Genomic DNA, 27,601 nt, shown 5'->3' on the forward strand with positions numbered 1-27,601 from the left:
ATTCTAGAAAGGTTTCTGTCTGAATTGTGACTTTAAAGTCAAGAAAGCTGCTCTTGTGAGTTCTCATATGAATATGCCTCTGCTACTTCCTCAAATAGGCGGGAAACCAAAGAGAGGAGAAGAAGAATGAGCAAGGAAGTGGTATCTTGCAGCACACCCTACGCTGAAGGCCCTAGAAAAGTGAGATGTATTCATAGAGTCCTTAAACTATATGAACGTGTCTTTGGCTTTTAACCCTAAACAGAAGACTAAATGAATTAGATTTAGATCTGTTCTCAAATTATTTGCCTGGAGAAAATGTGTCATTATTCAGTGTGGATGTGGAATGGATGTTTTAGAATTTTAGTAGGATTTGTTAATATCAAGGGTGTTTATTCGTAATATGGTATTTGTATAATATTTTTGGTTCCTCCTTCACTTCATTGATGCTTTTGGTGTAAGTGGGTTATTTTATAGTGGGACAGTTTAGTAATTTTGAACACACAACACAGCCCACTAATTGCCAAATCTGAAAGCAAATTATTATTATTATTATTATTTTATTTTATTTTTTTGTACACTACCCAGTCAATATCATAAATGCAAACTTAGTTGATACTGATTTTTATTTTAACATTTACCTCATGCTTATGTTGCTTGTGCAGTATGTTTTAACCAGCAGCTATGTTCACTTTATTATTTTAAGATCAAATGCTGTCAGTTGCACAAACCTTCCATTCACTTTAGGATTAAACATTAAAATTATTATGACTAACATTTGTATGCTTCCACATACAGTGCTTCTACATGCTTCTACATAAAATGTGAAATATATGCCCAAGTCGTTGAATTTGAAATGAAAAATTGTTTCCCCACACAAGCTGTGGTTCTCAGTAAAGATACGTACATGAGGACTGGCAGACGTTTTCTGTATAGATGATCTTGAAGCCCTTAGTATTTTGTTTCATAGTTTTAAAGGATGACACAGAAGTACAAGGCGAGAGATTGTGGCGTAGCTTAAAATGCAACTTCCTGTTAAGACGCCCTTAGCGCATTACTGAAGGTGAGAGTGTTCGTGTCATTGCTCTTTTTGTCAAGCCTAAAGCAAGCTTCAGTAAACTGGGGGTGTAAAACTCCCAGGAAACCGTGCCAACTGATTAGACACCAGAGAAAACGTAAGTTTGAGAAGCTGGAGTGTTCAATGAGCAAAATCTACAATGATTTATATTACAAAAGCAGGAAAAAAAAAGTCCCCCAAAAGCAAAAATAGACCAATGTTTAACTCTTTGTTTCTGTTTCTACCAGGACTTATGGTGTCTTAGAAGAGGCACTTGTACCCCTGGTAATGGCGAAATTTCTTGGACTAATGTTCTTGGTCCTAACAGGATTAGCAATTTGTAAGTACAAACTTTTATTATTAACATTTTTGAATGGAGGCACATTTCAAAGTTGTCTTTAGGGGCTAAATAGTGACAGGATGCTTTTCATCCAGATGGGTACATATGAATTAAAACCTGAGCATAACTATACTGTTTTTATTTGATCTTTAATATTTTTTTGCTTAGAGATGAGAATGTTAGTGTGATACTGGTCTGAAGGGCCTGCCATGTAAATGTGAACATAGTAGATTATAGTTTACAGGATTATCATAATAAAAAATGTTTCTAAAATGGAAATGCTTTAATTATGTAATTCTTAACTTAAGGAATTCTCTTTGTGAGTGTAATTAAACATAAAATATAAAAATATATAGAGTTAGAGCAATTTTGAAGAAAGTTAAAAATGAGCAACATTGCAGCTAACCCTAATGGCACAGTTTCTAAAATATGCATGAATGAATAGATTAAGTCCATTAGAACTCAGAACATAGAATATAGAATTACTGACATGGGGGTGCTTCATGTTTGGTGGTGGTCACCTGAGCACAGTGCTGTTGCAGATGGAATTAATGTTTGGTGGAAATGGCACTTGATGAGATTATTGTGGTGGTAATCTGGGAATAGGGCTCCTGTTGATGGGTTGGGTTTTTGGGAGTGAGAACCTGCGGAGAGTGCTGGCGTTGTAGGATTGGTGTTTGCTGGTGGGGTTTGGGTGTGTCCCTGTTGGTGCTTCATTCTGGCTCAGCTGCCTCATGCATAATGGCAGCTCAAACAGTTTCACTCTGTGTTTGCTGTTAGCATCTTAGCCTGATCTTCCCTTCCACATTCTGACAAAAACTGTCTGCAATCCACTGTGTAATGTTAACACTTCTGCTCCATCTCTCCCCAAGACATATGGACCAAGTACAGTTTTAATCTACAGTCTGGATGATCATACCATGTCTGGGTTATGTGAACATTAGGTACCAGTGCTAATACTCAGTGAAGTCAGGGTTTCTTCAGAACGTTTTTTTTGTACGTGGGGTTTGTGTGTGTGTGTGTGTGTGTGTGTGTGTGTGTGAATTGTAGGCTCTCGGCACAGGCTTTTGACCACTTCCTCGTTCCAGTTTGCGCTGGTGTCTCTTCCTCACAAGCATGAGCTCATTAGTTTCCATGGTGCTAAATAAAAAAAAATTCAAAAGTTTTAAAAAAAGACATGGCGAAATGAAGTAATACCTATGGCATGTTACAAAAAATCTACACCATAGATGTGTATACACTGTAGGTAGTAGAAAATACTGGGAAAAAAAAAGCAAAAATGAGGAAAGGGCCCACTGTAGGAAGTGTGAGAGTTACCATCATGTGCTTACATGTCAGGGTGGTCAGAAGAGGAGAACAGCTAATCATTATTATAGACACTCTAAACATTATAGAACTATTGCATTCAGCTGACACATTTAACCAAAATGTGCAATTGAGGGTTAAGGGCCTTGCTCACGGGCCCGACAGTGGCGGGGCTTGAACTGGCAGCCTTCCAATTGTAAAGCGAGTACCTTCACCACTGAGCTACCACTACCCTCTTACTGGTACACCTCTTATTTTGAGCTTCCGCACCTTTGGTTACAGTGTTATCATATTTTGCCTTCTTAAAGCATGAAAAGGCCATATCTGGTTACAGAGGTGCTTGAATTTTAAACACTGCACTGTGATACTTTTCAAATTAATGAATATGTTTTTAATTAAGTAGAGTGTAAAATTATATCTGCTTGGTTTCTTTTCTGGTCAGATTAGCATCCTTGTCAGATTTCAGTCATTTAGCTTGCTGCCCTCTATTATCAATTATTTACACTACACACAAACTCATGTGTGAAAATAAATTATAACGAACAACCAGATAATTAATTTTTTTTCAAAAACATTAAAGACACTGTAGTCATCTGATTTAAGTATTTGTTACAGTTTAGTAAAATCTGAGTATCACACAGAAATCTTTTTAAAACACCATCAAAATTTTTGATAAATTTAAGTTCAGTTTCTGCTGATCCAAATTTGAATATTTACGGAGGTGCAAGTAATGAGTCACAGAGCACAATGTCTGAACCTAATCTAATGAAAATTTAATAGGAATTATAACAAGTCTGAATGATTTAAATTGGACTTCATATACCTTTGTCATAAAAAAGACACTACTGCTAATCCCTTTCACTCCAACCCGTCACTATTTGAAATGTTTTTGGCTCATGTAAATTTGTACACATTTGGAATAATAAGACCATGTTGGATGCCCATTTGGATTTATAATATCTAATATTTATTTACTGCTAAAAGGTAAAATAATAAATAATAAATAGCTCAAAATTGAACTATTGTTTAAACTTTAATCATAAGTTTAAATACCTATTTAAAATTATTCCACCTAAATCATTTAACTGTTCACACTGAAAAATATTTTATGAGTACAGAAAAATCCATCAGTACTTAAAGTGTCGTGTTAGCTATGATCAGTGGTCTAGTGGTAAAAGAAATTGAGGTGGGATGGTGTGTTTCACCTGAGTGAGTGAGGTGGGGGAATCAAATAATCTAGTTCGTTCCTGTCTGAATCTGAACTATGGAGTGTGCACGATCGGCACCCCATACACCACTATATATGGGAGTGGCCCCTACTGTATAGGTGCTAACCCCCTCCTCATACTCCCTTTGTATTCAAAACAGAGGTTAGTATTCTGAAGATCTCATCTGTAGATGTAATTAAAATATCGATAATATACATCTTATTTGATAAAAGCAGATGCCGTCGGGCGGGGGGGGGGGGGGGGGTGAACTGGGGAGCAAAGTTTTACATGGGTGCGGTTTTGTCTCTTTTTTTTACTGATGGGATGGCATCCCCTGACATTCCCCCTCAAATCAGGCCCTGGTTATGACAAATATCCAGTAAATATTTTATATATCCAGTATATATTCCTTATTTTTTACTTACTATAACTCTCTCACATTAATGCAGCCATACCTAATTATTGATTACTGAGCCTATAGTTCCAACGAGAGAATAGCCGATCATAAAACTTTTGGATGTAATTATTGTACGGTAAAAAGATTTTAACCCTTTCTCTCAGAAGGCTATATGCCTTTGCAGTATAATTTTTCAAAGTGGCTGTAGCTCATTTCAACTCCAATACAACCTATCAACTGGTTGTATGATAGGTGTTACAGAATGATATCAAATAATTTTTCTGTTGAAAATTCCCACACATTTTTATGAATACATGAAACATTTTCTCAAGTTTTAAAAGTGTATATAAAAAAGGGGCCATTTATGGTAAGGCCATTGTTCATAATGTACCATGTTCCATTAAGTGGGTGGATTTTCTAAAACCATTCTTGCAGAATGTGTGTCGTTCAAGCTGTGAAATGAATTGAGCAAAACCACATCCGGGAAAAGAGAAAGACATAAAAAAGTGTCCTTGCACTGAAAGTCTGGCTAGAGCGACAAATGTGGAGTATTTTCTTATCTGTCTTATTTGATGCCCCCTACTTAAAATTAATATGGCAGCAAATAAATAGAATACGATGCAGGAGCAAACAGATTATTGTAGTACACTGTTCTATTATTTGGCACTTTGTAATGGATATATATTTAAATGTGCTTATTGCTTGTGTATGTTTGGACAGATAATTCTTTCTGTGGTTCTTTACACATCAGTTGTGGCCTGTTAAGTTAATGAAGGTTTAGCTAATTAATCAGTGTATACACTGGAAGCACAAATTGTGCATTGGAATGTGCGTTCAAATTCAAATGTAGATTAACTGCATGAAGCAAAACAAAAGAAAAGAAACCAAAGTGCATCCGAGTGGGGAAGGGGGTAGGCTTTAGCCATCGCACAGGAAGCTGTGGTTGAAAAAAACTGAAATAGCTTTCATGTGCTGAATTGCTATGGCAACTAACTAAGAGTAAGCAGCCCCATGTAAGCTGCTGATTATTGAGCCACCCATTTTAAGTAATTTATAAAAATTAAATCAAAACTGCAAATTTCTGAGAAAACTTTAGATGGACAGAAATATGGTCAAGGAAAAGAAGTTGTTTGTTGTTTTCATAAATCAGTTGTGTAGATATGAAACGGTTTACAAATAGAGTCCTTGGGCATTGGTTCACCTGGTCACTAAAAAAGCTCATTCTCTTTCCACAGGTATATTATCAGCAGCAGGTAAGTAACTGCACCCTTGAAGTGTAATTATTGTTTGCTTTGTGTGGTCACAATGGAGAGAAAAATGAAAAGCTGGTGTTTACATTTGAGTCTGTTATACTCATGATCTTGTCAAACAGGTAGCGACTCAAACATGGATTTACGTAATGAAATTGTGATCATAACCTCCTTCTAGACAGTGTATTAGACTAAAGGCTCTCATCCACATGTGTTTCACATGTACACAGATGAGTACAAACTGGGTTTGCCACAGCAGATCTGTTTTGTCTGAATAGTAATAGAAAAGTAAGAAGCTGCTGTTTAAATTGGTAGTGTTGGACTCTGTTATGCTCATGATCTTGTGATACAGGTAACAACTCAAACAACTCAATCATGACTACTTCCACACAGCCAGCCTCATTCAACACTCTCAGTACCAGTCAAGGTAACCCTGCCTCCACTCATCATTCCTGACACTCTTAATCACTCCTGCACTCCTCAAACTCCCACCTCTAGTCAAAAACTCATCACAATTCAAAACTTTGGTTTGGGTTCAATTTGTATTAATCTACAAAATCTAGAGACATTTGCCTTCCTGTAACTTCACTGTGTATGATCCACATCCAGGCAGTAAGGTATGATGTGCTATATAATACAGTATCATACAGATTTTCTACTAAGTGATTATTCATTTTTATTTCATTGCTTGTTTTTAGTATTTTCCCATTGTTTCATCTTGACTGCTTCTTGATTATTGCACTAATAACAATGAGTGGTATAATGGGCTCCAAATGTATTAGTATTATTTAACCAAATCTTTGTAGCAAGCTCAAGCAAACAGTAGTGCAAACAGCCTTCCACCACTAAGCTCACATCACCACCTAAATGTAGCTCCAGTTGGACCAGCAAAGCAGCATGTATGCTCTCCTCCACCCAGTATCTCACATCCACTGCAACCAGCAACTTCATTGGGTCCCTTCGTGTTAATTTTCATATGAAGTGCAACTATTGTACTCTCAATCAACTTTCCTGGAGATGGTGACTGAATTACAAAAGACTGATCTGATATCTGAATCCAAGTATCTTAGATATAAGATGGATAATTTCTCATGAAATTATTACACGGCAAGCTTTCCTGCAAATATGACTTGACATCAGTCTCAACCACAAAATAGCAAATGTCATAACAGATCCATTGTGTCTTATACTAAGGTGCAGTGTAAAGAATATTTTTGTATATGGTGCAATAAAAACCAAGCAAACAAACCATTAAACAACAACAAAACGAACAGTCACACCAGATAATCTGACCTACATTTTGAATAGTGTAGGGAATGCTTTCATGAATTGTTACTTCTTCTAATCCTCTAATACATCTCTTATTGTGCAGAATGAATGGATGAAGTAGGGCAATATTGATAATTCTCTCTTTCTCAACACAGTTTATTAGACTGCAACCTCATATTCACATGTGTTTCATCTGTACACATCAGAAAAATGGGGCTTATTGCACCAGATCTATTTTGTCTGAAAAGTAATTTGCAAGATTAATTTACCATCATTCTTCTGGTCCTATACAACATTACAGACACCAATCCTCCACTCATCAACTCACAACAACACACAGATGTATCCAGTAGTGAAAAAAAAAAGCAGACTAAACCCTCAGCTCCATCTAGTACCTCACATTCACAGCAAACACCACCAACAACAAATGTTCCTGAGGGTAAGGAGCTCCACAAATGTCAGATGTGTTTATTTTCATCCATATACTTTGGTATTTCATCCACATACTATGATGTTAGAGTCATTTTTACTCTTTATGTGTGAGACGTACATAGTTAATTGATTGTTGTTATATATTATTGAAAACAGCCCGACATGTCTGAAGAATATTAAGTCTTATTTAGACATCATAACTGACCAAAAGAGTGATCAGACTTATTCAAATGAAACAAGCTATCCCAGATCAAAGGCTTTAGAGTGTCTGTCTGTCTGTCTTAATTCCATTTATGGAACTTCCCACATTCTCTTATCTAGAGTCATGTACATTCTTTGTAATATCATCGTACGTGTGCTCCTTGGGAACTGATCTTATGTCCCCACTGGTGTTACTTGTACATTGCTGTACAAATGTCCTGCACAGAGAGAAAAAACATTCTTCCTCAGATTAACTGATGTCAATACCAACCAAAAATTAGTAAGAGTAACATAAAGCACATTTTGTATTAGTGTATTGTAAAGAACATGTGTAGCCTATATGATATTATTATGGTATTAATTTAAATTAAATTAACATACTCTCACTTCTTGTAGACATAAATATGGGCACATCCTCTCCTCCACACACCCCCTCACATCAACACCCACAATTACCCACAACCACTGCTGGAACAGGTAATGAGCTCTTATACTGCAGAATGATTTACATAATGAAATTGTGATCATAACCTCTTTCTGGACACAGATTATTAGACTACAGGCTCTCATCCACATGTGTTTCGCATGTACACAGATCAGTACAAATGGGGTTTGCCACAGCAGATCTGTTTTGTCTGAATAGTAATAAAAAAGTAAAAAGCTGCTGATTAAATTGGTAATGTTGGACTCTGTTATGCTCATGATCTTGTCATACAGATAGCAACTCAAAGATGGCCTCTACTTCCACACAGCCAACCTCATTCAACACTCTCAGTACCAGTCAAGGTAACCCTGCCTCCACTCATCATTCCTGACACTCTTAATCACTCCTGCACTCCTCAAACTCCCACCTCTAGTCAAAATCTCATCACAATTCAAAACTTTGGTTTGGGCTCAATTTGTATTAATCTACAAAATCTAGAGACATTTCTCCTCCTGTAACTTCACTGTGTATGATCCACATCCAGGCATTATGGTATGATGTGCTATATAATACAGTATCATACAGATTTTCTACTAAGTGATTATTCATTTTTATTTCATTGCTTCTTTTTAGTATTTTCCCTTTGTTTGAGCTTGACTGCTTCTTGATTATTGCACTAATAACAATGAGTGGTATAATGGCCTCCAAATGTATTAGTATTATTAAACCAAATCTTTGTAGCAAGCTCAAGCAAACAATAGTGCAAATAGCCTTCCACCACTAAGCTCACATCACCACCTAAATGTAGCTCCAGTTGGACCAGCAAAGCAGCATGTATGCTCTCCTCCACCCAGTATCTCACATCCACTGCAACCAGCAACTTCATCAGGTCCCTTCGTGTTAATTTTCATATGAAGTGCAACTATTATATTCTCAATCAACTTTCCTGGAGATGGTGACTGAATTACAAAAGACTGATCTGATATCTGAATCCAAGTATCTTAGATATAAGATGGATAATTTCTTATGAACTAATTACATGAGATGATACTACAGGCTTTCCTGCAAATATGACTTGAGATGCGTCTCAACCACAAAATAGCAAATGTCATAACAGATCCATTGTGTCTTATTCTAAGGTGCAGTATAAAGAATATTTTTGTATATGGTGCAATAAAAAAACAAGCAAGCAAGCAAACAAACCAACAAACAACAACAAAACGAAAAGTCACACCAGATAATTTGACCTACATTTTGAATAGTGTAGGGAATTCTTTCATGAATTGTTGCTTCTTCTAATCCTCTAATACATCTCTTATTGTGCAGAATGAATGAAGTGAAGTAGGGCAATATTGATAATTCTCTCTTTCTCAACACAGTTTATTAGACTACAACCTCTCATTCACATGTGTTTCATCTGTACACATTGGAAAAATGGGGCTTTTTGCACCAGATTGATTTTGTCTGAAAAGTAATAGATTCATATAACATGCTTTTTCTGGTCAAAGATTTTCTATGGATTATAATTTTCCTAATATCTCTAGATGTAGATTAGTAGAATATGATTTGCAAGATTAATTTACCATGATTCTTCTGGTCCTATACAACATTACAGACACCAATCCTCCACTCATCAACTCACAACAACACACAGATGTATCCACTAGTGAAACAACAAAGCAGACTAAACCCTCAGCTCCATCTAGTACCTCACATTCACAGCAAACACCATCAAGAGCAAATGTTCCTGAGGGTAAGGAGCTCCACAAATGTCAGATGTGTTTATTTTCATCCATATACTTTGGTATTTCATCCACATACTATGATGTTAGAGTCATTTTTACTCTTTATGTGTGAGACGTACATAGGTAATTGATTGTTGTTATATATTATTGAAAACAGCCCGACATGTCTGAAGAATATTAAATCTTATTTAGACATGATGACTGAGCAAAAGAATGATCAGACTTATTCAAAGGAAACAAGCTATCCCAGATCAAAGGCTTTAGAGTGTCTGTCTGTCTGTCTTAATTCCATTTATGGCACTTCCCACATTCTCTTATCTAGAGTCATGAACATTCTTTGTAATATCACCGTACGTGTGCTCCTTGGGAACTGATCTCATGTCCCCACTGGTGTTACTTGAATATTGCTGTTTAAATGTCCTGCACAGAGAGAAAAAACATTCTTCCTCAGATTAACTGATGTCAATACCAACCAAAAATTAGTAAGAGTAACATAGAGCACATTTTGTATTAGTGTATTGTAAAGAACATGTGTAGCCTATATGATATTATTATGGTATTAATTTAAATTAAATTAACATACTCTCACTTCTTGTAGACATAAATATGAGCACATCCTCTCCTCCACACACCCCCTCACGTCAACAATTACCCACAAGCACTGCTGGAACAGGTAATGATCTCTTATACTGCAGAATGATTTACATAATGAAATTGTGATCATAACCTCTTTCTGGACACAGATTATTAGACTACAGGTTCTCATCCACATGTGTTTTGCATGTACACAGATCAGTACAAACGGGGTTTGCCACAGCAGATCTGTTTTGTCTGAACAGTAATATATTCATATAACATGGTTTTTCTGGTCAAAGATTTTCTATGGATTATAATTTTCCTAATATCTCTAGATGTAGATTAGTAGCATATGATTTGTAAGATTAATTTACCATGATTCTTCTGGTCCTATACAACATTACAGACACCAATCCTCCACTCATCAACTCACAACAACACACAGATGTATCCACTAGTGAAACAACAAAGCAGACTAAACCCTCAGCTCCATCTAGTACCTCACATTCACAGCAAACACCAACAAGAGCAAATGTTCCTGAGGGTAAGGAGCTCCACAAATGTCAGATGTGTTTATTTTCGTCCATATACTTTGGTATTTCATCCACATACTATGATGTTAGAGTGATTTTTACTCTTTATGTGTGAGAAGTACGTAGGTAATAGGTTGTTGTTAAATATTATTGAAAACAGCCTGACATGTCTGAAGAATATTAAATCTTATTTAGACATCTTGACTGACCGAAAGAGTGATCAGACTTATTCAAAGGAAACAAGCTATCCCAGATCAAAGGCTTTAGAGTGTCTGTCTGTCTGTCTTAATTCCATTTATGGCACTTCCCACATTCTCTTATCTAGAGTCATGTACATTCTTTTTAATATCACCGTGCGTGTGCTCCTTGGGAACTGATCTCATGTCCCCACTGGTGTTACTTGTACATTGCTGTACAAATGTCCTGCACAGAGAGTAAAAACATTCTTCCTCAATACCAACCAAAAATTTGTAAGAGTAACATAAAGTACATTTTGTATTAGTGTATTATAAAGAACATGTGTAGCCTATATGATATTATTATGGTATTAATTTAGAATATATTAACATACTCTTATTTCTTATAGCCATAAATATGAGCACATCCTCTCCTCCACACACCCCCTCACATCAACACCCACAATTACCCACAACCACTGCTGGAACAGGTAATGAGCTCTTATACTGCAGAATGATTTACATAATGAAATTGTGATCATAACCTCTTTCTGGACACAGATTATTAGACTACAGGCTCTCATCCACATGTGTTTCGCATGTACACAGATCAGTACAAACGGGGTTTGCCACAGCAGATCTGTTTTGTCTGAACACTAATAGATTCATATAACATGGTTTTTCTGGTCAAAGATTTTCTATGGATTATAATTTTCCTAATATCTCTAGATGTAGATTAGTAGCATATGATTTGCAAGATTAATTTACCATGATTCTTCTGGTCCTATACAACATTACAGACACCAATCCTCCACTCATCAACTCACAACAACACACAGATGTATCCAGTAGTGAAACAACAAAGCAGACTAAACCCTCAGCTCCATCTAGTACCTCACATTCACAGCAAACACCATCAAGAGCAAATGTTCCTGAGGGTAAGGAGCTCCACAAATGTCAGATGTGTTTATTTTTGTCCATTTACTATGTTATTTCATCCACATACTATGATGCTAGAATGATTTTTACTCTTTATGTGTTAGAAGTACGTAGGTAATAGGTTGTTGTTATATATTATTAAAAACAGCCTGACATGTCTGAAGAATATTAAATCTTATTTAGACATGTTGACTGACCGAAAGAATGATCAGACTTATTCAAAGGAAACAAACTATCCCAGATCAAAGGCTTTAGAGTGTCTGTCTGTCTGTCTTAATTCCATTTATGGAACTTCCCACATTCTCTTATCTAGAGTCATGAACATTCTTTTTAATATCACCGTACGTGTGCTCCTTGGGAACTGATCTCATGTCCCCACTGGTGTTACTTGCGCATTGCTGTACAAATGTCCTGCACAGAGAATAAGAACATTCTTCCTCAGATTAACTGATGTCAATACCAACCAAAAATTAGTAAGAGTAACATAAAGTACATTTTGTATTAGTGTATTATAAAGAATATGTGTAGCCTATATGATATTATTATGGTATTAATTTAGAATATATTAACATACTCTCACTTCTTGTAGCCATAAATATGAGCACATCCTTTCCTCCACACACCCCCTCACATCAACACCAACAATTTCCCACAACCACTGCTGGAACAGGTAATGATTTACATAATGAAATTGTGATCATAACCTCTTTCTGGACACAGATTATTAGACTACAGGCTCTCATCCACATGTGTTTCGCATGTACACAGATCAGTACAAATGGGGTTTGCCACAGCAGATCTGTTTTGTCTGAATAGTAATAAAAAAGTAAAAAGCTGCTGATTAAATTGGTAATGTTGGACTCTGTTATGCTCATGATCTTGTCATACAGATAGCGACTCAAAGATGGCCTCTACTTCCACACAGCCAACCTCATTCAACAGTCTCAGTACCAGTCAAGGTAACCCTGCCTCCACTCATCATTCCTTACACTCTTAATCACTCCTGCACTCCTCAAACTCCCACCTCTAGTCAAAAACTCATCACAATTCAAAACTTTGGTTTGGGCTCAATTTGTATTAATCTACAAAATCTAGAGACATTTCTCCTCCTATAAGTTGTGTATGCTCCACATCCAGGCATTATGGTATGATGTGTTATATAATACAGTATCATACAGATTTTTGTACTAACTGATTTTTTTTTTTTTACATTTTAATTTCATTACTTCTTTTTAGTATTTTCTCTTTCATTGAGCTGCAAGACTAATTCCATGATTCTTCTCACCGTAGACAGTAATTCAAACAGCCTTCTTCCACTCATCAACTCACAACAGCTCACATTTGTATCCGCTATTTATACACGAAAGCCGTTACACCTTCCCCTCCATCCCCAGTGGTTCCACCAGTAATGGTCCACATATGCCAAATGTTTTTATTTTATTCCAAACTACAAGTATTGCCCTTCTGTAGCCAGAATGATAGCCATTTTACATTTTTACAAGTGTGAGATCTCTTGCTTCTTTTAGCCACAGAAAATAAAAGAGCCTCTCGTCCACACACCTCCTCACATCAACATCACTATTCACACACATCCACTGCTGGATCAGGTAATGATCTCTTATTGTTGGCAGTGATATTCCACAGACCTGCCTGTAGGTCCAGACTCTCATTGATCACTGTTGTAGCTAGATATTATACCCTGTTTCTGGAAACAGATTATTAGGCTATAGACTATTTAAAAGCTTAGACTTATAGACTATTATAAAGAGCCTGACATGTTTGAAGACAAGTAAATGTTATCTGGATATGATGACTGACTTGTGAAAGAGTGATTAGGCTTATTCAGATTAATCCAAGTATTCCAGATCAAACGTTTTAGAGTATTTATGCCTCGAGTCCATTTATGGCAGTTGTCACATCCTCCTATCTAGAGCAACAAACATTGTTTTCAGTAGCATTGTACGTGTGCTCCATGGGGATTGAACCCAGAATCCCACTGATGATGCTAGCACCTTTCTCTTCCTCAAATGAATTCATGTCAGTACCAACTAAAATCTATGTGTAACATAAAATTAAATTTGCACTAGTGTATTATAATGAACATTCTGTGTAGCCTACATGACACACACACACACACATACACACACACACGCACACGCAGAGACAGACACAGACAGGTCTAAATAGTGTATAATTTTAAATATATTGACATACTCATATTAACAACACCAACAATTAACCACAACCACTGCTGGAACCTGTAATGATCTCTTATACTGCAGAATGATTTACATGATGAAAGTGTGATCATAACCTCTTTCTGGACACATTGGATTAGACTACACTCTCTCATCCTCATGTGTTTCGCACATACACAGATCAGTCCAAATGGGCTTTGCCACAGCAGATCTGTTTTGTCTGAATACTAATACATTTATATAATGTGGTGTTTCTGGTGAAAGATTTTCTAAGGATTATCACTATTTCCTATTTTTCCTGGATGTAGATTAGTAGAATATGAGCTACAAGATTAATTTACCATCATTCCTCTGATCATAGACAACAATACAAACAGCTTTCCTCCAACCACCTCACAACAACACACAGTTGTATCCATTGTTGAAGCAGCAAACCAGACCACCACACCCTTTCTTTCACCTAAAACCTCACAATCACTGCAAACACCAACAACAGCAAATGTTCCTATGGGCAAGGATCTCCACAAACGTCAGATGTGTTGCATCCATGTACTATTCTTGAGTCAAAATTATTTACATCCTCTATACAAAAGGCTGATCCTCTATACAAAAGGCTTTTGAATCCAAATCGATCACTTACTTTGGCAAGTTTTTAAAAAATTGCTTCCAGGTTGTGTATGTCATTCTGGAATTTTCAGTGCTTCATTTTCCTTGTATTTTGTTGCTTCTTTTTTCAATATCCTGTTTAAATTACTCTTTTCACAGGAGACCATAGCACGGAAAATTCATCACGTGAGTAACAAGCATATTTATCGAATCCATTTTGTCTGTATTGTGTGAGATTAGTTGGTTTCTGACAAGCTGGGTGTCTGCAGAGTAAAGGCAAATGTGCTTTTGGTAGAATATTTTGGACAAATTATCCAGCAGCAAATTATCCAGCAGCACCTCAGTGAACTAAACCTTTATGCACAAATCATAACATGTATTCATTACTGACATTGTAGTACTGGTAACTTTGTCTCACTTTACAACCTGTTCATAATGTTGAAAATCTGCAGGACTCATTATCACAGACACCACTGACGCTTCGCGCACAGCATCCTCCATTAACACAATCTTACCCCCACGCATGTCCACCACAACAGGTAACAGAGGTGTCATTAGTCACAGATTTGTTTCTGTTTTATCCCTGTACAAAGCCTTCACTTGATTTAACCCAGATGTACCTCATGCAGATGTCCTTTATGATCAGAGCTACTATAGGAGATGTTATGTGTGTATTGTAGTGCTGGCAACTTTGTTATACACTTTACAACCTGTTGGTAATATTGGTTATTTTCAGAGGCCTCACCCACATTCACCTCTGACTCATCGAGTCTTAGCACAGCCTCACCCACACTCACATCCACTGAAGCAGGTAATAGTGTCAAATGTGTCACGGGTTTGTTCAGTTCATATGCAAACAGTGCTTTTGTTTCAGAACATTTTATTGACGTGGTTTAAAATGTAATCTTTTGCCTCAACAGATCCTCACAAGACATGTAAGTGTCCATCATGTTTAAAAGTAACACAGCATAATGTAACACAGCATGTACCACAGCATGTAACACGTAATCTTGATTTGATACATTTGTCCCAGGTTCATTAAATTTATTTTTTTTCAAGTGTGTACACCATAGCAAATGAGTAACAAATGTCTTTGCAGGTGAATCCTCTGTAACAGTAAAAAATATGACAAATGAATTGCAAGTGACATTTGAAGATCTTAAAACTGCTGGGTCAAATGAAACCTACTCTGTGATACTCAAGAACAGTTTCAATGTAATGATAACCAACGCAACGATAAATGGGTCTGAGGGTATTTTCAAGATACCACTTAAGAATTTGGAGCCTTGCCGATCTTATAATGTCAGTTTAGACCCTACCTGTACACTCAAGAAGAACATAATTTTGACAAATGTTACTTATTGGGGTAAGTAATTAAAGCAGACAGTCAATACCTATTACAGTAATTAAATAAAATATTATCCACACAATTTGTATTAGTAACTCCTATAAACAATTGTGTACTGACGTCTGAGATATCAAACCATTTCTGGTAAATAAAATAACAAACATACAAATGAATAATAATGTTAAATTGAATATAATAATGATAATTGAAACTAAGTGGAATATGATGTCATGTTTTCAGAAAAGAGAGTCCTGTATTATAATAATAATGCAGTCTTTCTTTAGAATATGTCTCTCTGTCTCATTTCCATTTAGAAATATAAAATCTTCAAAATATTTGTGTGCTCACAGTATGTGTAATATGATCTTTAAAAAATGATTCAGAATCTCATTGGTTTTCCTGAATGTGTTCGTTACAGATAAACCTACTTTCAATTTTACCAAAAATGTCAGCAGCGAATTCTATTGGACAAATAGAAATGAAACATGCGCTGGAGATGTTACATTCAGCTGCGACTCCATTGGTGAGCATTAGAACTGTTGTGCATAAAATGCATAGGAGGTGCTGCTTGTTTTGTTTGTTTCACAAATTGTTAAAATCATCTAACATAATAATATGTCAATTATAATTTTTTTTTTCAGCAAGACCATATAAAGAAAATGAACATGTTAAACTGGAACCTTACCATAATTACGCTTGTACTGCCACATACGCTTTCTTTGCCCCTGAGACATTTCCAGTTTACTTTGAATGTGGTAAGTTGATAATTAGTATCAGACTCTAAAAAACAGTTTGACATTTTTGCTAGCACGCAGAATCCTAGACATGATGACACTTTTCCTCCTTATGTTTAAATTGATCTCAGGTGCTTTAAGCAAATTGTGATTTGTGATTTTAGATATTAACTGTCATTAGCACTGGTTCAAACCAGAAACTACCCCCAGCCCTGCTTCCAGTAACTTTACTGTATTACACTAGCATCTTGTAGAGCGGTACCTCCGAGCTGGAGGTCAGAGTATTAAATATCAGTTTGTGTTGCACAGATCTAAAGACCCAATTAAACCTCACCTTCTACTTATTTATTGAATTAACAGTGATTTGATTCGCTTTTTACTATTAGTAGTGGTTCCCACTGTGTTGCCTTTTGAATTCTTATTACCATTCCTTGTCATAGTCAAAATGTAAGCAAAACAGCTATTTATAAACCTTTCTTTTACATGTCTTACTTTATTTTGGGCACATAAACCATCATATTGTCCATTTTCAGTTAACAGCGTATATATGCATAACACATGGGTCCCCACACAATGTAAATATCGGCCTCTGCATTCGAAGTACTGATACAGTTGTTTTTAAAAATATATATATTTCATCCCGTTTTTGGAAAATATTCTGTGTTTATAATGTTCTAAATAATTACAAATCCATGTTTCATCCATTGGTCACATGACCTATCTTCCTCTTTCAGTTTGTGGTTTATTCCTCAAAGAGAATGTTACCAGAGAAGGTTCAGGACAAAACCAATTACAAAATTCAGTTTTTAAAAGCTTGTTATGTTACTTTTAGCCACAGTAACTGCAGCCATGCGGTTATTAATTATGCATTTAATGACATATTCAATGATGTTTTTACCCACATCTATATATAAACTCCATTGCAGCATGTACTGCTTACATTTACAGAACTTAACTGGCACTTTTATCCAAAGCAACTTACAATTATGACTGAGTACAACTTGAGGGTTAAGGGCCTTGCTCAGGGGCCCAACAGTGGCAGGGCTTGAACCATAAACCTTCTAATTACAAGTCAAATACCTTAACCACTGAGCACATTTGACTCATTTAGGGCTCATTTCAAATTGTGCCAAAATGTCTTTTTGGTGTTTAGTTTTAAAAGTTGAATAAGTCAGTTCAAAAATGCTCATTTGTTGCATGATTCTGAGTCTAACTTTTGTATTTTAAGTCTTTATATTACTGTAGAGGACATTTGTCACACTATTTTAAAATCCCGTCTCGCACCACAGAAAGGAACTGGGGCTATCAGTGGCCGTAATCAAAACACACATCAGCTCTTTCTTTTAATTACATATTCACTCTACATGTAGCAGTTTAATTTAATTCATGTTTAAAATGTGCTAGCTAATGTTTGGTAAGTTATTCAACACCTTTACCATCATATGAGCATGTCATAACCTTTTAGTGTTTCATTAGTATGTCATTTCTCCACAGACTTCATATTGGTGTACTTCAGGGATTATATAGAGTATATCAGAGTATATCATAGGATAGTATGCAATTTCAGATTTTAGATATCTTAGCTATCTGTACATAAGCAAGAGCACTTATCTATCTATCTATCTATCTATCTATCTATCTATCTATCTATCTATCTATCTATCTATCTATCTATCTATCTATATATATATATATATATATATATATATATATATATATATATATATATATATATATATATATATATATATATAGCGCCACTATCATTACAGTATTCCTGTTACTTAACCAGCAGGCACTGATGAGTTCTAAAAAGATTGGAGGACACAACAATACCAAACTTCAGAGAACACAGCAATACCAAAATTTACCAGCACCAAAGAAGTTGACTCTGTGACCCATTTTTGGTTTATATCAAAAATCATCTTTTTTCTTTTAACCATGGACTGTTGTTCTGATAGCCAAAGTTAGACTGCACACACTTGAAAGTGGCCTAGTGGTTATACTGACTGCTCAAGCACTTCAACACTCTGACTAACAATCCAGACTGTCCCTTTAAAGAGGTTGAGTACACTATCAGATTCATTTGAAACAAATAAAAAGCCATTTCTGTCTGTCAGTACTGGAGCAAAAATATTTTTAGCCTTTTTTTCAGTACAGTACTGATGCTTTGTCGAAAGAATTAATAAAGCAATACTGCTCCAAAGAGATGTAATTCACCTGTCAAATCATTATATCTAAAAATTAGCTCATTTTGAATTAGTTTTGTGCAAATTGTCCTCAAAAATGCCATCAATAGTGAGAAAATGGAAATGTTCACATCACTTTACCTTATTATTTAATTTGGACATGGAGTGAAAATAAAACACTTAAATGTTCATCTGCTAAATTTATTTTCATATAGAGTGGAAAAATAGTAGTGAACCTAAGCTCGAGGCAAGTACTAATAGCATTATGGCATCATGGAGTTTAACAAGCCCAAACTGTGATGAGCAAAAGGTTACCTATAATGTCACATGTGTGAGTGAACAAGGTAAGACATAATTCTTTTCTATAACATTCTTTCATATAAGAATCTTTTAAAACATTTCTCTTTTTACATCAGAATTTATTTTCAGTCATTTCTAGTTTCTATTATATATATATATGGAATGGAAACTAAAACTTGAGAGAGTATTCTTTGCATTGTGTATTCTGCCCATATTCATTATTAAGAGTTTTGTCATCTTTTTGTGAGTTAAGATGCGAGTGCTCTTTGTTCTTTCAGGAAAAATACATTCATGCAATGGGAACCAAAATCCGAATTCCTGTAATGTGCCTGCATTGGAATTTGATAGCCATTATACATGTACAATTGGTGTTCACTATGACAACAAAAATGTCCACAATATAACAATGGCTGTTGAAACACTGTCTGGAAGTAAGTATGACATGTAAAGAATTTGCAATGATTAAATGCTTTAGACCTTTAGAACAATATTTTTGGAAATTTGATACTATTATAATCCAGATCCTTCATGAAACACTCTCCATGCCACTATCCAGCAATGCTGACAGATGAATTTGAATGATTCTGCCTTAGTCTTGGCCTGATCATCTGGGCCAAGCTGTACACCTCACTGTATGTTTGTGCATCTGGTGAGAAGAGATGTAGACTAGCAGACAATGTACCACTTTGCTCCTTATCCCCCCCCCCCCCCCTCCCTTACTCACGTACTGACTTCACCCCCACCGGTCCTCTCTGGCCAGTAAAGCTTGTCCCAGTGACAGGGTTCTCAGCACAGAGGACTGTTTATGCAAACATAACTATAAGTAACAGAATGAATGGAGAGCTGGTAGCTCTGTGGTTCTTCCTTCTAAAAACCTGCTAAAGGACCCATGAGCTCCACTTGGACCTAGATCAGATGCAAAATGGATACATATTTCCTGGCAAGCTGATCTAATTGCTCCTATTTAGGTTACATGCCCTCAAATCAGTCTTATTTGGTGCATACAACACAAATACTTTTATGATGGATACAATACATGTTTTGAAATGATGTGGCATTAGCTATATGTCAACATGTGGTGTCTGTGCGCAGGGCAGTTCACAATATGTTTCACGATATTGCAAGATAATGAGATTTCACAAGGAGTTATAAAGATGGGGTCAATTTCGGTTACTCCCAGTGTGATCCTCAGAATGATACTGCAAACATTGGGAATCCACGTTCCAAAATACTTAGTATTCTTTTGCAAGTGACTGAGATACTAGACACTTGAGTTTGTATGTGTATGCCTTTCATTTTGTATGCCTCTCATTTTGCCTTTATAGAACCTGAAATCTCTGAGAAGAATTTTGTAATGCCTCAGCATAATGCCTTTTATGTGACATATCACGTTAAATGGAATGGGAAAAATGGAAAGTGCTATCTAAACCTCACAAATGGCAATAAGGTGGAATCTAACAGACAAAATACATCAAATGGAGACAATTGTTCCTTCCTTTTGGAGAACCTCTATTACTTAACGACTTATACATTTCTGGTATTTATGACTCATCATTTGCAGTTTCTTAATACTAACTTCGGGCATCACTGCATTTGCATTTCATCTTATATATTTTCCTTTCAGGTCTACGCTGAAAATGGCAAAGGAAATAAAAGTGATGTCCAAAGTACACAACATACAACTCAATGTAAGAGGTTTTAATTGAATCCAATTTGTGTTAGTCAAGATGTTCTACATATTATAGGAAATAATTCAGAACTCATAATTTTCCTTTACAAACATATCTATATGTTTCTCAATGACAGACAATTATAAAGCTGTTCTGGGCTTCCTGGGCTTCCTCATCTTTGTTACATCTCTTGCCCTCCTGTTCGTCATGTACAAAATCTTTGCTCTGCAGAGGAAGCGGTCAAGGTCTGTGTCAGCGCTCACTACTGCTGAGCTGTCATCTATATTGGCCTACATTGTAGGTTAACTTTTTTAATTAACCCATTTTTAACCCAATCTCAAGTTGGTCTTCTCCTTTTTTTTGTTACTGCAGTGAAGTATGTGAGATGGATCACCTTCTTCCTCAAGGTAAGGTATTGTTCCCTTTACCTGCAAGTGTCCATTTTTTGGGACTGGAGGTCTTGGGCTAATGTAGTTCTCTTCCTGTCCAGAAAACCTGCTCCACGTGGAGCCCATCAGTGCCGATGCGCTGGTAGACACTTACAGGAAGAAAATCGCTGATGAGGGACGCCTGTTCATGGAGGAATTTCAGGTGACTCGCGCTGATTTCATTCCACACTACGCGTGCCTCGGCTCCCTCGGCAAGAATAAAGAGCAAAGCCTGAGTTGGCAGAGAGGCTAGACATGTGATGATTCGCTTCCGTTAAGCCTTGCTTGTTTTTTCTTCATAGAGCATTCCACGTATTTTCTCAAATTACACCGTCAAAGAGGCCAAGAAATCAGAAAACCAATCAAAGAATAGATATGTGGACATTCTTCCCTGTGAGTTAAACATGGACCAAATACAGTCTGAACTCCATTGTTTGTACATTTAGTTTCTTGTTCAGTTTTCAATCATTATTCAATTAGTAATAAAGTGTTCCCTTACATGTGTTCTCAGATGACTACAATCGTGTTTCCCTCTCTAATGGAGGAAGACATGACTACATTAATGCCAGTTTTATTGAGGTACGTGTAGTGCATCAGAAACCTTGCCTGCAGGTTACAATGTAACATTTTACTTACCCATTCCCATTGTCCTCATATTATAAAGTTACAAATTGGTTACATGTCTTTGTACAGGGTTACAAGGAGCCCAACAAATACATAGCAGCCCAGGGTAATCACATAGCTTATTGTTCTGATCTTTAAGGCCTACACTAGCAGTCTTTCCTGATCGCTAATGTTGATTGTAATGCTGATTTCATTCAGGGCCAAAGGATGAGACAGTGGAAGATTTTTGGGGAATGGTCTGGGAGCAAAAGTCATCCATCATCGTCATGGTTACCCGCTGCGAGGAAGGGAACAAGGTGGGTGGATGAGTTTGTTTGCATGCCAGTGTTTTTATTCATTCATAAAGGGTTTGACCTCACCAAATCAGTTTTTTCCATTGTCAAAGAGCAGCTTTTATATCTTACATTACAGATTAGGTAAAAGATTTCAAGTTTATGTTCTAAAGAGACCAAAACCCATTTTCTTTGGAAAGCATTGTATAATCTGTTCAGACACAAGGCTCGATGCGTAATATGTAAAAGCTCCGTAAGTTTGACCGATGATGTTTTGCTTCTTAGAACAAATGTGCCCAGTACTGGCCATCCGTGGAGAGGGAGACAGAGATTTTTGATGATTTTGTTGTGAAGATCAAACACGAGGAGAACTGCCCAGACTACATCATTCGCCAGCTTAGCCTGATGAATGTGAGTTCGTTACGGTTGTCTTGTTTCCACTCCGTGTTTTCATCTACAGGCATTTTCTTGTTAATCGCATTAGAGTCTACGTGGACATCACTTCTGATCAAAATTAAGCTACTGACATTTATTTAGAAATGTTGGTTTAGGTCTTGGCAGTGGTAGCTCAGTGGTTAAGGTACTTGACTTGTAATTAGAAGGTTTATGGTTCAAGGGCCACCACTGCCAAATTGCTGCTTGCCCTGAGCAAGGCCCTTAACCCTCAAGTTGTACTCAGTCATAATGGTAAGTTGCTTTGGATAAAATTTCCAGCTAAATCCTGTAAATGTATTGCACTATCTCTTCAGGTTGAAGAGTTCTCAGAGACTTTCATGTCTTGGCCAAATGAATCTCATTGTATCTCTTAGGCACTGCATTGTCTGGCTCCTCAGCTGTGCTCTTATGTGTGCGCAGCGAAAAGAGAAGGCAGCTGAGCGAGATGTCACCCACATCCAGTTCATGAGCTGGCCCGACCACGGCGTGCCCGGAGACCCCGGACTGCTGCTCAAATTACGGCGCAGGGTGAACTCCTTCAAGAACATCTTCAGTGGACCAATTGTTGTCCACTGCAGGTAGGAGGTGCTGTTTTATGGCTGCAGACACCTGCTCTTCTCAAATGAGAATTTTATACTATTATTCACAAGCTGTTTTAGCCAGTCTCTTAACCGTGTTGTTTTTCACTAGTCTCTCAAGCCTGGAGTTTTATTTCTTTATTTTATTTTACAAATTCCTACTTATTAACATGATATTTTGTAGTGTATCATTTCCCCCAACAAGGGATGCTGAATGTTCCTTCTCCCACAGTGCTGGAGTGGGCCGCACTGGCACCTACATTGGCATCGATGCCATGATCGAGAGTCTGGAGGCAGAAGGCCGCATGGACATCTACGGCTACGTTGCCAAACTGCGTCGCCAGAGGTGTCTCATGGTTCAAGTGGAGGTAAGGCTGACGACAACGGCAGTGTCTGTTTTCTCGGGTTCCGTGTATTGAGGTAGGCAGTTGTTGTGTTTGTTTTCAATAAGCCTATATATGTTTTGTTGAGGGTTTTTTTTGTGTGTTTGTCTGCTTTCAATCTCTCAGTCACAGTATGTTCTGATCCACACTGCACTGATCGAGTACAACCAGTTTGGCGAGACGGAGATCTCGCTGATGGACTTCCATTCAACAGTCAACACACTTAAACAGAGGGAAGGCAATGAGCCCAGTCTGCTGGAACTAGAGTATCAAGTAGGTGCTTTCACCTCAATTCATGTGCGTTTTAGTTCTTCATGACTGCATAGCTATACCGTGCCATACTAAAGTTTGGAGTATTTACTAGAATTTACTAGAGTTTCTCACCTCTCCTGCCCTAATAAATTATATAGTTACCATGCTAAAATCTGAAATTTTTAATAGAATCCTCTGATCATTAAGCACTCCGTGCGTTAGAGGCTACTGTGGAATGGCACAGGAAATTTCCAGCACAGCATTACATTGTGTGTTGCTATTATGCAGAAACTTCCAAAGTTTAAAAACTGGAGGTTGTCCAACCTAGCGGCCACTGAGGAGAACAAGAAGAAGAACCGCTCCTCGATAGTGCCATGTAAGTATCAACGCACTGGTCCTGCTGCTCTCGTACAGACCGACAGAGCGGTTTTTCAGTTATTATCATCATTTCTTAATCACTGATTCATGAACAGTGTGTAGTAATGAACGCGAATTAATATTTTTAGATTTTAATTGATGTGAGCAATTACTTTCTGTACTAATGTTTTGAAAATTAGTCTGAGTGCTATTGTAGTTTTGTGTTTTGAGGGGTTGGTGGCCACCCATTTTGGTCTATAATCTGTGGTGTTAGAATTCACCTACGACAGTAAACTGAAACTCTTCAGGTCATGCCATGTTTAAAGAGTCTAAATAGCAAGATAGTGAAACGTCTGTGAGGAACATGTGCGTTTCACGAAGGAGCAACCAGAGCATTAAATGATCAGCTATTTCCATTTATCCCAGATGACTTCAACAGAGTGCTGGTAAAACTGGAGGAAGAAGAAGGCCATAACAGTGATGCCGAGGATGAGGAAGACTATTCCTCCGACGAAGATGACGAAACATCCACCAAATACATCAATGCCTCTTATGTGAATGTATGTGCCTTTACAGGTTTTTTACTTTTGTGCAGGGGAGACAAAATTTGACAACAAGGGAGAACAGTTTTCACAACCCTCAGTCAAATGTGTGCGGTTGCTCTAGGGTTACTGGAGTCCAAAGAGCCTCATCACTGCGCAGGGACCTCTGGACAGCACAGTTGAGGACTTCCTGCAGATGCTTTTCCAGAAGCAGGTTCCAGCTGTGATCATGCTCTCTGACTGCATGGAGAATGGCAAGGTGGGTCTCCGCACATGTCCGCTGTGTTCCCAGTCGTGCTGGCACAGAGAGCCTGGAACTCTCAGGGGTGTCGGGGGATGTTGTGCTCACGACTTGGATTCGTGTGCTCGTTCTTCAGGAGTTCTGCGCCCAGTACTGGGCGGAGGAGAAGAAAGTGTTTGGGGAGATGGAGGTGGAGGTTAAGGAGACTGAAAGTACTCCCACATACATCAGACGTCGCCTACAAATACAGAGTACAAAGGTATGCACTGCACCATGGGCTTCACCCCCTTGTTTATGAGTATATATCAACCAATTAAAATTAAATTAAATGGAAATATAGTGACTACTGTGCTGCAGCTGGCCTGGCAATATGGTCATTTAAATTGCAGTTATAATAAAAGTATGTAATCCATTTTTGCTTTTATCCTATAGTATAAGGAGTTATAGTACACTCATAACCGCTTATGACTCCGGCAGGTAAAAGAAAGTGTTACGTCAGAGCAGTATCACTTCCTGAAATGGGCGGGGCACGAGCTACCAGCCAACCCTCTTGACTTGATCGACATGATGAAGAGCATTAGGCAGAACGTTGGTCACGGCAATAGCAGAGACAACATAAGCTCCCCCATTGTGGTGCACTGCAAGTGAGTGTAGCCACCTGTGGTTATGGGGAGTGGCCACTTTTTACAGGGTGACTTGGCTGTGGTTGTGTGTAGAATGTCACCAGATGTGTAGCACAGATACCCTCAAACTGAAAAACAAGCTTTTGGCAACTTACATATTAAAAAACATATGAGCATTTAATATATCTATCAGTCAACTGTGTATTTGTGAATGGCTGTCTGTCATATCAGTGATGGGTCCTCGCGTTCCGGAATCTTCTGCGCCTTGTGGAAGCTTCTGGACAGTGCGGACACGGAGAGGCTGGTGGACATCTTTCAGGTGGCTAAAGGCCTGCGCAAGGAGCGCTTGGGCATGTTTACCAGCTTGGTGAGTCTTTGTGCCTGAGCAGGCGTCCCACAGCCAAAGTCTTTGTCAAAGAAACATGAACCCCACAGACTCAAAGTCTACAAAATAGAGAAATATGGGAAAAATATGAGAACAAAATGCTGCATAACTTAACCAACATCACTTAAAGTTTCTGTCTTTGCAAACGTATAATGCCCATCCATGTTGTGTTAACTGGCTGTGTCCTGTTTGCACAGGAGCAATACCAGTTCCTCTATGAAGCTCTGCAGGCAGCTTTCCCTGTGCAGAACGGCGAGGTGAAGAAGGCCGCCGCTTCCCCTGACTCTGTGCAGGTCATCAACGAAGCGAGCGGTACTACCAGTGCAGACCAAGTGGAGGCAGCAAACAGCCAGGCTCCTGAAAACCAAGCGATTGCTCCTCCTGAGAACCAGGCAGTTGAGAACCCCAATGCTGCCACTGCTTCGCCATCGCCTCAAGAGGGCACTTGTGAGTCGAGCTGTGTACCAGAGAAAGCCCCCAGTGAAACCACCACCAATGGTCCCACTGTTACTGTAGAGGTATAAGCTGTCTGCTTAACATTGCATATATGCAATCAGTGGTAGTAGATTATATCAGGTATATATATCAGCATAAGAAAGTAAAGTCAAGCAGTTTATATCATACCACTTGGAAATGTTAATATTCATTTGGTTTAAAGATGAAATTGTATGTCTTGTTGATATTGTTTGTTTTAGATTATACTATTATTACCTACACCCTCAGTTGGGTTGTTTTTGGATTTTGTTGTTGTTGTTGTTGTTAATATTATCTTTGTACATAATTTTTCATTTAATATTTTGAGAATTTTCATTGACTTTCATTGAGTTTATTGAGTACAGAGCACAGTTCGGGTTTTATTCTACTTTACTCCTTACATACAATGACAGCATGAACAAAGAAAATACAAAGTGTACCTATAGGTTAATACATCTCATTGTAATGTGTTATGAGTATATATGACACCGTTATGGTCTTTTAGTACCATGAGGTTTCATATATTCCAAGTTCACAATTCACGTTCAAATAAGCCTCTTTTAATATGAATCTGCACTGCCATCTGTAAAAGTAACTTCTAATTGATTGGTTTATCATTTTTGGTTTAGTTTGTTTAGTTTTTGAAAATGTGAATGTAATGTACCCTGAAAGTTTACTAAAATTTATTGTTTTATCTGATATCTAGAGCCTATTTTAAGTAATTAACTTATGCAGTGCAAAATGGTAGAATGTTTGTGCAGAATGTACCCTGAAAGAGTGATTTGATTACATAAGGCAAAGATAACTTTGCACTACATAGTCAACTTCAAACTATTAATTGGTGTGCTTGTCATTTCTTGATAACTATATCAGTGTAATTCTGCATATATGGTTAAGTTGGTTAACTAAAGAATAAATAAAATTGAAGTGTTTTCTTTGTATCTGTTCATTTTTTTTTCTGTAAGGAGGCAAGAGTTTATTGAACAACATTTACCTGACACATTTATCCAAAGCAACTTACAATTATGTCTAAGTACAATTTGAGCAATTAAGGGTTAAGGGCCTTGCTCAAGAGCCAAGCAGTGGAAACTGGGCACTGAACTGGTAACCTTCTAAGTACTAGTCAAGTGC

At 37.4% G+C, this 27,601-nt stretch overlaps 1 protein-coding gene across 22 annotated transcripts; it reads left to right on the forward strand.

Moving 5' to 3' along the window:
- The first annotated feature begins 996 nt into the window (after nt 1-996).
- ptprc (protein tyrosine phosphatase receptor type C) lies at nt 997-27,402 on the forward strand. 22 transcript variants are annotated; one of them, XM_035523203.2, is made up of 41 exons: nt 997-1,154; nt 1,285-1,376; nt 5,522-5,539; nt 5,889-5,963; nt 7,835-7,915; nt 8,156-8,224; nt 9,478-9,615; nt 10,206-10,280; nt 10,590-10,727; nt 11,303-11,383; nt 11,693-11,830; nt 12,722-12,790; nt 14,795-14,821; nt 15,088-15,174; nt 15,372-15,446; nt 15,556-15,570; nt 15,735-16,001; nt 16,402-16,506; nt 16,625-16,738; nt 19,122-19,250; nt 19,485-19,637; nt 20,532-20,743; nt 20,831-20,894; nt 21,013-21,121; nt 21,249-21,283; nt 21,367-21,467; nt 21,607-21,697; nt 21,816-21,883; nt 21,998-22,034; nt 22,127-22,224; nt 22,486-22,611; nt 23,056-23,213; nt 23,446-23,581; nt 23,723-23,869; nt 24,137-24,224; nt 24,632-24,765; nt 24,872-25,006; nt 25,125-25,247; nt 25,466-25,632; nt 25,843-25,978; nt 26,194-27,402. In XM_035523203.2, exons 2-41 carry the CDS (start codon nt 1,325-1,327, stop codon nt 26,518-26,520), a joined length of 4,398 nt encoding a protein of 1,465 aa, XP_035379096.2. In that variant the 5' UTR covers nt 997-1,154; nt 1,285-1,324; the 3' UTR covers nt 26,521-27,402. The 22 variants fall into 22 exon arrangements, with proteins under 22 accessions (XP_035379096.2, XP_035379099.2, XP_035379098.2 ...); XM_035523206.2 differs by lacking the exon at nt 15,088-15,174; XM_035523205.2 differs by lacking the exon at nt 11,303-11,383.
- Nucleotides 27,403-27,601: the final 199 nt, after the last annotated feature.

This window comes from Electrophorus electricus, chromosome 26, assembly GCF_041902795.1.
Source record: "Electrophorus electricus isolate QZ-2024a chromosome 26, ASM4190279v1, whole genome shotgun sequence".
NCBI classification, from domain to species: domain Eukaryota; kingdom Metazoa; phylum Chordata; class Actinopteri; order Gymnotiformes; family Gymnotidae; genus Electrophorus; species Electrophorus electricus.